We start from the raw sequence: 13,617 nt of genomic DNA, 5'->3' as shown, positions 1-13,617 counted from the left end.
AAGAAAATAATTTGAGTTTAAAAGATTAATTATTCTTAATCTTGTTTGTTATCATCAAAATCAACATTATGGAAACATATACGTTAACAATGTGTATGTCAATTACCCAGGTACTGCTTAATCCTGCCAAAGAGGCCACAAAAACTACAGTTTTGATGAATATGGAATCTAGAGTATGATCCCTTCTCACCATACATAACTTTTATTGTGGTTCTTTCATATCATGGGCACAACCGCGCAAAGCCAAGCCACCGTGCGTTCGCGACGCACCAACGCAATTTGCTGCAACTCGACCGTTATTGCCGCTTACTCCACCGGCCACCGCGACATGATAAGTTCAAATTTTATTGTATATTACTATTGAATTTTTTATCCGTTACTATAGAATTTTTTATCTAATCCAAACCGAATATGTTCGAATCGGATTAGCTTTAATCATAAGTTCATGTCCTTTTTTCTAATCCAATTAACGCAAAATTCGATCGGATTCATCCAAATCTGATTTTGTGATTGAGTATATAAGAACATACATATATACATGGTTTTAATGTTAGAAAATTTGTCATGGTTTGATATGACATAATAGAGGCCCAAAAATTAATGGCTATGGACGATTATAGATTACTCCATCGTTCAGGCAAGGTTTGTTGTCTTCAGATCAATCATTCGATCTAGCATAACAGAGTAATTCATTGTCATGAATCCTGAATTTACCAGTACCAACATTGTACGCTGGTCAGTTGTCTTTTAAACCCTTATACGGTTTGTCATCTATCACTTTAATTATCCAATGTCTTCTAGTTTTAAAGACATTTTGTCTTCCAAAATTTATCTCCGACATGTTGTATTATTATTTTGAAGAAGATGACATGTCGTATTACAATAGAGGATTTCATGTTTAGACGTTAGATGACCTGTTACTCTCTTAGGTACCCCTGGAAAATGATTAGAGAACTATATCTATTATTGTAGTTTTACAAAACCTTAAGTACCCAATTGTTATTACCACGTAAACTTTCAAGGTCATGCTTGGGGCAGGACAAAGTGTAGGATTAAATTGATTATTTGGATAATATATCTAATCCAAAGTTTGGCAAACACACTTAAAGTAGATTAAGTGGACTGCATTTAAATTTAGTCCTACAATTACCTGTAACATCTTCTTTCATTTATTTATTTATATTAATATTTAATGTTAAATAATTAATTAATAGTATATTATATGTGTTAACAAAATTATTATTAAGAAACATCCCATTTATCATTTGAATATTATGTAAAACAATAACATTTGATAAATAAATAATTTTATATTTAATTATTTTAATAATATATTATTTAATAGGCAAAAAATATCATATATAAAAACATATAATTTAAATAAATTTAATTATTCTAATTAAATACTATTTAACTTCACTTGTTTTTAATTTAACATAGCCAAATCCGAGTAATCTTATATATTACCAAACATAAGGCAGCATTACGTATAATTCAGAATAATTCAATCAGTTTTATAATCAATTTAATTTAATCATACTGCCAAATACGTGCCAAATGTAGGCTTACATTCATCACTGGTTCATCACTACAACTGTCCAGCACGAAATCGTTCTCGTTTTTTGCCTTTTTCTGCTCAGTTAAACCTTTAAACCCTTCTTTATCTTCATTTAAAAACAAAAATAAAAAAATTGTTAATCAATTAATTAATTGCTTCCTTCGTAATTTTAATTGTTTTCATTCTTTATGTTTTTGCAGATAAATGGCGTATAGAGGGCGCGGACGTGGACGAGGTGGCTATGGAGGCGGCGGTGGCTTTGGCTTCGCTAAACAAGAACCTTTTAAACTTTTTCCTGTAAGTAATAAATTTTCTTTATTTATTGTTCCTTTTGAGTTATTAGCATCCTTAGTTGTTTATAATTTTAAAATTTTAAAAAATATGAATGCGTCAGTTTCTTAGTGATTAAATGCTAAAGCTAAAATTAGGCTCTTTTACTTTTCATTAAGAAAAAAAAATTATCTGAAAGCTTTTATTTTTTAAATGTAGGAGATTGAATTGCCTGCCCACAAAAATATACCAATCGAAAAGAACTTAATTCTCTGGAATTCAAGGTTGCTAAATTATTGGAAATCCTCTCCATACTTTCTTGAAGAGAATGTTGAAAAGAGTGAGTATCAACTACTTCGACATCTCTAATGTTTTATGTATTACGTATTAGTTTGTTAGTGGAAACTAGCAAGAGACAGAAAGAGAAGGATAGGTGGAAATTCAATATTTAAAGCATGGTTCATGATTTAGGCTCGTTTTAACTTGCAATGTTCTTAATATGCCAGAATGTGAATTAGTTTTTGTTTTTAGGACATCTTGTTTGTTGTATTCTATTATTATTTAAGTTGTAGCAATTTTGCCTTCTTCATGAATTTGGTGTCAGATAGCCAAAGCGTGGACATTGAAAGATATTCTGACTGGAATAAGCCGAAAGTTTCATCAAATCGTGGATCTATTAACCAATTTCTACAGCTCCGTTCTAATAATTTTCCTGCAGAACTGGTTAAAGGTAGACAAACTAAACAACTCATTGAAATATGGTAGTGGTATTTGTGAGAATGCATGTTATAATTAAGGCTTCAGACTCATCTGATGGTGAAATAAACTTTCAGATTCAAGGGAGCAGCGAAATCCAAAAAGAGTGCGATGGAATGCAGATAGAGGTTTTCTTAAATACAAGCTTTGATCACTTTTCTTTCTCAACTATAGATGATATTTATAATGGTGGCCGGTTAAAAGCCTTAGCCCCTCAATCCCAAATATATCCTAAATGAACCTCTGAATTAAAATTATTTATGCTTTGTTATTTATCAACTCTCTCTTGTAATACTTGGCTTTCAAAGGTTTAGTTAACCAATTCGGTCGTTTAAATGATAGGGTTGAGGAAGTTGGATCTCTTTGAAAAGCTTGAACAGAAGTTTGAGGTAAATTTATGGCATTGATGACTTATCTGCTTGTTTAATGTGGTAACCATTTTGCTTATGTGATGCGGTCTTATGTTTCTGCTGCAATATTTTTGAGAAAAAACTCTCTGGAAAAACTTATATTTCCTTATTTGGTATCCTCAGTTTCTCTGTGGCAGATTATTTGGTCTTTATTCTAACTCCATATTGGTGATTCTTTCTTTATCTAAAGGGCCAAGAGGATAAAGATGAAAAGGAAAAGAAAGAAGGCGAAGATGAAGATGAAGATGGTGATGAGGCGGCTGGAGAAGCTGAAGAAGAATTCAGTGATGATGGAGATTACAATCAGGTTTCACTCAAATGCTATGCTGTTATTTATTTATGGGGATTCTTACCTTAGCATCATTCTATATTGTTACTACTGTAAATGCATTCAAATTTTACTATGTTAAATTTGGGTGAGAAAGCCACGTGATGGGGGCAAATCAGTTCGTGCGCAGGCCTTCTGGTTTTCTGGATGCATCTTTCCTTTTCTCCTTTCCTTCCTTTTTCGCCTTTATTTAGTAGTAACAGCATGAAGAATGAAGTTTGCATTTGCTGTATTTTTAAGGCGCATTTTTGGCCGGAAAGCTTAGTGTCTTTGACAGATAATTTTTATCGTTTTTGCCATTGAGAAGAATGATACACTGTTGCTTGGATGGTTATTCTCTGGAGAGCATCTTACTTGTTGGTCAAGATGCCCTGTCCCAATGCTCTGTCCTAACTGGCTATAGGAGTTCTTATTAGAGAGCATAGAATAAATTTGTCCAAAAACAGATATATTTCAAGTCAATTGATGCTTGTTTTGTGATAAAAGCAACTTATTTTCACTCTTCTTGCTCATTTGTCATTTATTTGATTTTGTTTTGATAATCAATCTCTTAATAGCTGTCATGTATAAGCGTCGGTAGTCCTTATTTTGAGCTTTGCTTCAACAAGATGCTTTCTGTAGGCTTGTACATCTGCCCTTTGACCATTAATGACTTTCTGAATGCATCTGTGAAGTTTTTCTTGTAAAACAACTATTAAAGAAAACAGGAAAAGATTGATATAAAGAAATAGTTAACTGATGCTTTGTGCATTCATGCAGAACATTGACTTTGATGATGACGAAGACGATTTTAACATGGATGACGGCAATGATGGTATGCACTTTCTTTGCAATGGCATTTTGATGTTGCATTCATCTACTGTCTTGCATTCATGAATAGTAATGAGTTTTTTGGATGTTGCAGATGAAGCGACATACTAGTTCTGTTTTGCACTAAACGTTTGCACCATGTCTTGCTCTTATTGCTTGGAAGAAGTTCCACTTCTGCAGATTGAAATACCAGTTCTCTCTTGTTTTCCAATTTGGAGTAATGAGTTGATTTTACTAACGGCTTTGTAAATTTTAAGTACAAGCAATTTTTGTCAAAACTTTACGCATCGACTAAAAAGATCATGTACCAGTCAGTCTATAATAGTTACAGTCAAGCAAATTGTAATGTTGGCTTTGTATATTAACAGCTTGTATCTTCTGGCTGTGGAGGTAAATTTCGTCTCTGTCAATCTATTTAATTTGTTTAGTCGATTTTTTTTTTTAATAATTTTTTCTCTCTCATTTGTTAATGCCAAATGATATAATATTACTATCACCCGTCGAGCCTGTGGCCTGTGGGCAATACTGGCGCGGCCCAAATCATCAATAGCTTGAGTTGGGCGGGCTTGTATGAAAATCTGATCAAGTCAATGACAGCCTTGGGCGATCCGATTCATTTAGCATGTTGGGATCAAAGTAGGGAATAATTTCTTAGAATCAATAAATTGAAGTAAAATCCCCACACCACGTGTTCTGTTTCCTTTGTCACTCGTTGAATCATGTTACAACGTTTGGCTGATATTAAAAATCACACACCCGCACCTCCATCATTACTAGATTAACATAATGTATATGGAAATTTGATACGCTGTCATTCTCCAACATTTTTCCCGTTATTAGTATTTATTTATTTTTTATTTATTAAAAAAAAAAGAGAAAGAGAGAGAGCCAACAAGAGGTAGTTTGCTGTTGTTTTTGGCCAATGTTTTCATTTTGCAAAAACGGAACGAAATGCAACTCATTTGATGTGTTTAAATGGAAATACCGAATTTTTGTTTTCGAGTAGTGTTGAACATTAAAATTTAATTTCAAAATTTCATGGCATTTATTTATTTATGGAAGAGATAATATAATTAATTTACTTAAAATTTATAAAAAAATTATTAACCACTTAATAAATAGTATCTTATATACCACATCGTTTATGATGAAATTTAAAATAAAATTTTAGAATATATATCATTACTCATTAACTCACTCTAGATAAACTATCAACCAGCTTTCATTTTCATATACTATTCTTGTTGAAGAGAAATATACAATATTAATTCGTTTTTTTCTATAAACATCATATGAAAAATATCATTTCCTTTTTCTAAACAAATTATTATGAAAATGTCTCCAAAGATGTGATCGAGTAATTTTCAAAATATTTTGTTTAACTAATCACCTGAATTCAAATTTTAAAGAAGGTAAGGGGTTAAAAATGAATTTAGAATTTGCTCACCCCTTACTTTTTAAGTAAAAGAAAAAAAAAGTTATTCTAAAGACGTTATTTGAAAATCAAACTCTTCCTAAATGATTAAAAAGAAAAATTTTAGAGATATATTTCTATATTTTATGCTGTTTTTTCTTTTTGACACGGGTGGTTGATGATTTTTTATTGTAGTAAAATAACTGGAACGTTTTGAAGTAAGCAAATGACCGTGGACTTATCCGAACATTTTAGAGAACGAAAATGATAACATTTTTATTTTGTTTATAATGTTTATAGAATAAAAAACACACGAGTAGAATAATATCCGAAAATGAAAATAATTAAACCACGTTTAATAAAATGATGGGAATTTTACAGTAATAACCATTAAAATTTTGATTTTTTTCATCTTAACCCCTCAAAAATATTTCTATCAACATTAGCCATAAAACAACTTTTGAGACTAAAATACCCCTCCTTCATCTCTCCCCCAAAAAACTTGTTCTGTGGCCAAAAAGCTTGATTTTTTTTTTATAAAAAAAATCTAATCTTTTGCGGCTTGTTGCATGATTTTAAGATGGAAAATTTGTCAAGTTGTATTCTATCAGCATTATTATTATTAATGCTTTCACTTGCAAATCCATTGATATTCATTCCCCCTTCCATAATCTTCGTGCCCAAATTGCTTCTAACTTTTCTCGACTTCGACGCGGGTGAGAGATTGCTTTTCCTTTCACCTTTTTGTTTTCTTCCGTTTAGCTTCATTATTTAAAAAAAAAAAAAACCGAAACAGAACAGAAACAAAAGCTTCAGCCCGCGGCCACCGTCCAAGGCTGCCGGCTCTCGTTTTCCGTCACCGATCCGGACGCAACCACCACTAAACGGATCATAAATCGCTGGCCATCAAACCCCAAGCATCGGACACCGTTGATTAGCCACAGATCGCCGGAAAAACAACCAAAACAGCTGCGCCAACCGTGCCGTCATTCACCGGTTTCCGCCGCGATTTAGCCAGCACCACCGTAATCAATCCACTCCTCTCCACGAGCTCAACCTCTTTCGTTATTCCCCACCTCCGATCGACCAACCCATCGCCGGAATCTAAGCATCACCAAACAGTTACAACTTATCTCAAATTTCCGGCCAAAACGCCACCGTTTCCGACGAATCACAAACATCATCATGAACAACTTCAAGTTTTGGTGCGACAGGCACCCTGTCATCAAATTCATCCCCCGACTCAGATCAATAAGTTTGAAAATAACTCATGCCACGATGCCGATTAGTTTTGGTCTGTAAAGAAGGGTAATTTGGGGAGAAAGGCTTGTGTTTGGCTAATGTTGATAGAAAAAAGTTTAGAGGATTAGTTGCAAAAATAACAAAATATTTATGGTTATTTTCGTAAATTTCCCTAAAATGATTGGACATCGAGCTTATCCATAGTTGTGAAGAAGGTTTTACCCTCCCCACCCAATCAGCACAGTAAACCAAAACTCAAAAGCAAGTAAAGAATGGACAAATTAGAAACGCACTGGCGTTGCAATTGCGAGCCCAAACTTTGATAGAAGGAGTGACAGAGTGCTTGAGTTCTAAGGATAATACTTTAACAAAATTTCAATAGAAATAATAGGAGTGACCAAGCTTGATTTCTTGTGCTTTTTTGACAAACAACAGTTACAACACTACAATTTTTTTTTTAATTGTATACAAGTATCATGTTATTACAAAAATAATAAAATTGTGATTATTTAACACCGTGACTTGAGTCCACTTAAGATACATTTGAAATTGAAGTTGAGTCATTGTAATTTTAGGTCTCGTTTGGTATGTCAGATTGAATTGGATTGGATTAGATTGGATTGGATAAGATAGAATTGATTTGGATAATATTGGATTATATATAATACTATGTTGTGTTTGGTGCAATATTAGATTGGACTATAAATAATCATGTTTTATATTATAATATTACAATTTACAAGTTATTATTATTATTAATATTATTATAAACTGAAATTTTGTATTATTAATTATACAAATCAACCTCAATGACATTAATGAAATATAAATAATAATTTAAATAATTTTTATTTTGTTAAATATATATATGATATTTATATTATTTTTATTCAATAATCTATTATTTGATAAAAAATTATCTTTTTGAATATTAATTTAATAATTAATTTATAATGTAAATTTGAAATTATAAAAATAATTAATAATTAAATAAATTAAAATAAAATTTTAATTTAATGTGAAATTAATAATATTTTTAGTATAATTTATTATTTACATTATTAAAATCAATAATTTTTATTACATTGATCACATATTACTATAATTTTAATATTTATAAATTATTATGTTTAATTGAGTTATCAATACAATCCAATACTAACTAATCCCATAGCCCCCCTTGGATAATTTCCTTTACAAAATATAGATTAGTTTGTGGGCTCAGGATAACTGAATTCTAATATCCTTGATAGCACCAAACATGAGACAAGGATAAAACTTAAAAAAAGTGTCCAATCCCCACTTTTAATCTTCCAACCAAACGAGGTCTTAGAGTTACATCGATAAAGTATTTGATAAATATTAACCACAGTAACTGAAAATTTATATTGATATAATTTTTTATTTATACAATTAAAAAATTATTATATTTTAAATAATTTTATTAAAATTATTATTTAAAATTTATATTTATCATATATTATTAAGTTTATATGATTAATTTTTATTTTATAATTATAATTTTTTTTTGTAAGTTAAAATTTATAACATTTCAAACAGCATTCAGTGGGAGCCGCTCTCTGCCTTTGGTGGGCTCGACGTTTTTATTCGCGCGCTGTTAGAAAATAGGAGTTACGCAGCGTAACTTACGCAGGCGGTACCCACGTTTCCATAAACGAGAAATGGGCTGATTTTGAGAGAAAAAGAGAACTGAAAATAGAGTTACGCAGACGGTACCCACCTTTCCATAAACTCCTGTTAGAAAATAGGAGTTGCGCCAGATTCATTTTCATTCACTCTCCGCGTCGTTTACAGCTTGCTTCCTTTTAGTTTTAGGGCACGGGTAGTGGGCTGTTTGTGAGAGAAAAAGAGAATTGAAAATGGAAATGAACGGGACTCCGGCTCTTCATGGATACCTCATGCCTGCTGAGTGGGAGCCCCATTCACAGTGCTGGATGGGTTGGCCTGTACGTTATGTTCAATTCTTTCATGTTTTTTTATTTTCATCTTGCTGCGACATGGTTTCTCTTACAGCTTTGCATGTAATTTGTTACATTTTAAATTGTTATCATATGAACCAAAACGAACCCTTTTGTTGTTTATGTTTGTATTTCCTTGGTTTGCTTTATAATCATTGTTGTTATTGCTGTATTATTTTAAAGAAAATGCTTCCTAAATTGACGGTTCAACATGGTAGTATCCTTGGCTAAAATAAATCTTTAACAAATTTGGACTACTTGTGCTGTTTGTTTTGTTATAGATGTTTCTGCTTTTCTGGAATTTTGGGGTTTTTAAGAGTGTATAGCCTGTTTTGACAATTAGTATTCATATTATTAGGAACGTCCGGATAACTGGCGAGATGATGCCCTTCATGCTCAAACGGTATTTGCCAAGGTAGCAACAGCTATTTCAAAGTTTGAACCTGTGACTGTCTGTGCTAGTGCTGCTCAGGTTAGTTAAAGTTGCAGATGATGGAAGCCCTTTAATATTGTTCAAATTGAGTTAAAAATTTTCAATTCAATGCATTGTTAGTGGGAGAATGCACGGAGTCAGCTACCCGAAAATATCAGGGTAATTGAGATGAGCATGAATGATTCCTGGTTTCGAGATACTGGGCCAACGGTGAGCTTCCCTTTTGTTACTGAAGAATCTTACCTGGAGTTGGTTGTTTCAGATGGATCCTAGGTTGCTAGCTTATGTTAGCCTCTGAACCATTGTTTTTTTTTTCCATTGTAGATTGTTGTTAATAAAAGCAGCGCAAGTTCAGGTGCTCAAGCACCAAAGGTTGCTGGAATTGATTGGAATTTCAACAGTTGGGGAGGTAAGCTTTAGACAGTCCAAACTTCATGGCTATTAAGAATTATATAGTCTTTGAAATTGACATTTCACTTCCTTTCTCTAATGGGGATACCAATGGATAATCATACAAGGCCATACTTGTGCAACAACAGAAGCTAATATTTACAAATCTATTTTGAGTTTGGACCTTTTCTTATCTCTCATATCCTTTTACGAAGATCATTGGAGTCAGTTTTTCGTGTTTCCAAATTATGATAATATATCCCCAAAACTGTCCAAGTGTGGTTTAATAAAGGGTATGAATCTGCAACTAGATACCAGCTGGTGTGTCTTGTTCATATGTGTTGCTTATATCATCATCCTTAAATAAGACTGTTTGCATATCAGTACATCAGAGTAACCTGGATGAATATTCTTGCCTGTAGCTTTATCAATGTTGGAAGAACAAACACCCAATCCCACTGGTATCACATTTATAAAGAAATATTTCCTGGACTACTTACAGTTGCAGTGATTATAATCTATGTTTGATTGGATTACAGTTCTGTTCACTGAGTGCCTTCTTTAAAAGGCATTATTCTTGGAACTTTCAGGGGTTGATGATGGTTGTTACCGAGACTGGAGTCTTGACCTCCAAGTGGCAAGGAAGGTTTGTGTAACAAAAACATGTTTCAGTTTGTTGGATTTTTTTCCTCTTCTTTTCTCTTCAAGGACACTGCTAATATAGTAATGCCTGCATTTGATCCCTTTAATAATTTTTTGTTAGATTTTGAGTACGGAGAGGCTTCCTAGATTTCCACATTCTATGGTTCTTGAAGGGGGAAGCATCCATGTGGATGGAGAAGGTAAAGGCAATATATTGTTTAATTGGATTCTGGAAAGATATTGTTCTAAAGAACGGAGGTATATGCCTTTTAAAGTTTTAGAACCATTCCAATTCTTATTAAACAAGTTTAAAAGTTTTTAATATCCACATTTTCAAAAACACATGACTACTTGTTGCCTTTGGTTATGCTCGAGGATTTGCAGAGTACATTGCTCAAGGATTTGGAGAGTGCATTCTCATCAGTCCTTAGTGTACTAAAGGATAATGCATTCAATTGATATGATAAAGAAAAAAGCTGATCTCTCATAGAAAGTGCATTCTGAAATTTCCAGACAGTTGCTTCCTTATTCACTGAAATTTTTCTAAAACCCTCATGGCTCAAGCAATGAAAACATGCAATTTTTTTTTTTTTTTTTCTGGTAATTGAGAGACTACAATCATGTCTTGAAGAATATTGTATTTAGTCTTATGCTGTCTCATGTCTGTTAAAGTTCATGGAATACAGTAGGCAGAGATCCGCTGCAAGTTTATTTCTACGTCAGTTCTTTGGAGTGTTGAAGTTCTTGCAATTATAGAATTTGCTGTCACTCTGGTTTCCAAGAAAAGTGCCAAACTTCATACCTAAACAAGTTGCAAAAGGCTGTGTTGGTTCTCATCATGCTTTCATTTAGTTGAGCATTTCATTTTGCTCCTTCAGATACATGCTTAACTACAGAGGAGTGCCTCTTGAACAAAAACAGGAACCCACATTTGACCAAAGGACAAATAGAGAACGAACTTAAGGCATATCTTGGAGTCATGAAGATTATATGGTTGCCTCGTGGATTATTTGGTATGATTCATGTGTCTGCTCATTTTAGTAGCTTAAACTTCTTTTGTATTCAGATACCATTATTCTTCATAATTAGTTCATCTCTGTTTTTCTTTTAGAGTAATAATATAGTTACAAACTCTTGTACAATTTTTTTTTTTGTACAAACTGATGTGGCATGATTAAATTTGTTGGATTAAATACCTCTCGGTCCACATGATTTGTTTTTATTATTTTGTATTTTCATTCAACCAATGAGTTAATGCCAAATCAGTGTGTACAAAATAAGTTTGTACAAGAGTTTGTGGCTGTATCATTACTGTTTCTTTTATTGTCTTTTCTTGTGTCATGAATGGTCTAGTTTCTTTTGAAATTATTTTACTGTGGTGGAGTACTTCTGACTTCTTGGTTGCCAGGACAACATATTTATATTGCCTGTATATTCAGTTGAACCTATTTGTGAAAATTTCGAAGTTTACTTCTCCTAGTAAAGATAGAACTCACAATTTCTAGCTCTGTAGCAACTTCGGGATTGCCTCTGGTTAACTGGATAGTTATTGTAACTAGTACTAGTTGATTCTACATATGATGCTCTTAGAATTTGAATGCAGAATCAGGCTGAACAAATATACCTTTTAGCATCCATCACTATCAACCAACATAAAAAGGAATAGTTTCTTTACTGGGCTTTGGATAACAAAAGCTATTGCTAATAAGTTTAGAATTGCCTCTGGTTAACTGAATGGTTATTTTTGACTAGTTCTAATTGTTCTCCATGTGATTCTTTTAGGATTTGAATGCAGAATCATGCTGTAGAAAAATATCTTTTAGCATCCATCACTATCAACCGGCATAAAAAGCGTTAGTTTCTTTATTGGGCTTTGGATACAAAAGCTTTTGCTGATACTTTGCTCAAACAATCTTTCTGAACAGAAAACTAGTTCTTTCAGAAGTCGATTAGTTCCCACCTCTTTTCTGAGCTCATGTTCTGTGTTGTCAACACTCATTTCTTTGATGTACTCTAGAAATATGTAGCAGAGGTTTGTTAGACATTTTCCCTGTCACTTTTTAATGTTATTTTAAATTGAAAATATCTGCTGTGCTAATTTAACAGGTGATGATGATACTAATGGCCATATTGACAATATGTGCTGTTTTTCAAAGCCTGGTGTGGTGTTACTGTCTTGGACTGATGATAAAACAGATCCTCAGTACGAACGATCTGTGGAGGCGTTGACTATTCTCTCTGATGCTACTGATGCCAGAGGTCGGAAATTACAAATAATTAAACTTCATGTACCAGGGCCACTTTATATGACAGAAGAAGAAGCTGCTGGACTTAATCAGGCAAGCATTGTAGAATGCTACAACTTGTCATTCATGCCTCTTCATCTTTACTTACTTCTACAGACAATGGATGCTAGCTTAATATCTAAAATTTGCCCGAGTTGTTAATTATCGAAATGCACAACAGCAATTGTAACGAGGGTGGGTGAAGCAAGTGCTTGCGCTCGTTAGGTGTATCTTTTTCAATTTCAAACTTAGCGTTGTAGATAAAACACGTAATTCTCATGTTCCATCATTTGGGAATAACATGAATTTAACAGCAGAGTAGTATCATGTTATGCATTTACGTCTTGGGAACTGTATTTACGCTTTACCCTCTATTATATGTTGTTTTTGTGCAAAGAATTAAAAGTTAAATCTTCTTGGCCATTGATTTTATGCTCTTCAATGGATCTGCTACAGGATGGTGAGGCTAAACCAAGACTTGCGGGTACAAGACTTGCTGCTTCATATGTGAATTTCTACATTGCAAATGGAGGAATCATCACACCACAGTTTGGGGACAAAAAGTGGGACGGTGAAGCTGTTCGTGTCCTGTCTCAAGCCTTTCCTAAGTATGAAGTAAGCAACTAACTCCATTGAATATATATCACTTCTACGATCTTTGTATGTCATAAGATCTTTGTATCTCATTTTCAAACACTTTGCTCTCATATCATTTCTATTGAAAGGAACTTATCTATTGGCTGTTGGGTTCAGGTGGTAGGAATTGAAAGAGCAAGGGAAATTGTTTTGGGAGGTGGAAATATACATTGCATTACTCAACAACAACCAGCCATTCCAACAAATGCTGCGAAGCTAGACTGATTAGATACTGAAATTATAACTGTGAACTCGGAGGCAGCAGCGTTGATCTCCAGATTGAGCATGTGTGTTTTTAAGAGTTTTAAGAGGACATAATTTAAGCATTTGACAGTTAGTAGCTCTGTGGGAATCCTGATGATTGATTGGCAAACACTGTCTTGAATAACATATGATAAAGCTTAAGCAAAATCAAAGGAAAACTAATTTTAACCTCTTGTTCCCGTTTATCCTAAGCAGGTAGC

At 33.1% G+C, this 13,617-nt stretch overlaps 2 protein-coding genes across 4 annotated transcripts; both read left to right on the top strand.

Moving 5' to 3' along the window:
- The first annotated feature begins 1,529 nt into the window (after positions 1 to 1,529).
- LOC18047450 (late secretory pathway protein AVL9) lies at positions 1,530 to 4,527 on the top strand. Its single transcript, XM_006440790.2, has 9 exons — positions 1,530 to 1,639; positions 1,759 to 1,855; positions 2,048 to 2,168; positions 2,433 to 2,558; positions 2,662 to 2,712; positions 2,927 to 2,973; positions 3,185 to 3,301; positions 4,082 to 4,136; positions 4,227 to 4,527. The coding sequence occupies exons 2-9, from the start codon at positions 1,763 to 1,765 to the stop codon at positions 4,241 to 4,243; spliced, it is 627 nt and encodes a 208-aa protein (XP_006440853.1). The 5' UTR covers positions 1,530 to 1,639; positions 1,759 to 1,762; the 3' UTR covers positions 4,244 to 4,527.
- Positions 4,528 to 8,439: 3,912 nt separating this feature from the next.
- Positions 8,440 to 13,587, top strand: LOC18047449 (agmatine deiminase). 3 transcript variants are annotated; one of them, XM_006440789.2, is made up of 10 exons: positions 8,440 to 8,755; positions 9,126 to 9,239; positions 9,321 to 9,410; positions 9,525 to 9,609; positions 10,181 to 10,236; positions 10,354 to 10,432; positions 11,111 to 11,245; positions 12,339 to 12,571; positions 12,974 to 13,132; positions 13,271 to 13,587. In XM_006440789.2, exons 1-10 carry the CDS (start codon positions 8,669 to 8,671, stop codon positions 13,376 to 13,378), a joined length of 1,146 nt encoding a protein of 381 aa, XP_006440852.1. In that variant the 5' UTR covers positions 8,440 to 8,668; the 3' UTR covers positions 13,379 to 13,587. The 3 variants fall into 3 exon arrangements, with proteins under 3 accessions (XP_006440852.1, XP_024044464.1, XP_024044465.1); XM_024188696.1 differs by having other exon boundaries at positions 10,354 to 10,490; positions 11,154 to 11,245; XM_024188697.1 differs by lacking the exon at positions 8,440 to 8,755 and having other exon boundaries at positions 9,148 to 9,239; positions 10,159 to 10,236; positions 10,354 to 10,490; positions 11,154 to 11,245.
- Positions 13,588 to 13,617: the final 30 nt, after the last annotated feature.

The sequence above is a fragment of the Citrus clementina genome, unplaced genomic scaffold (assembly GCF_000493195.1).
Source record: "Citrus clementina cultivar Clemenules unplaced genomic scaffold, Citrus_clementina_v1.0 scaffold_3, whole genome shotgun sequence".
Taxonomy (NCBI): domain Eukaryota; kingdom Viridiplantae; phylum Streptophyta; class Magnoliopsida; order Sapindales; family Rutaceae; genus Citrus; species Citrus x clementina.
This window is presented reverse-complemented; position numbering and strand designations above follow the sequence as displayed.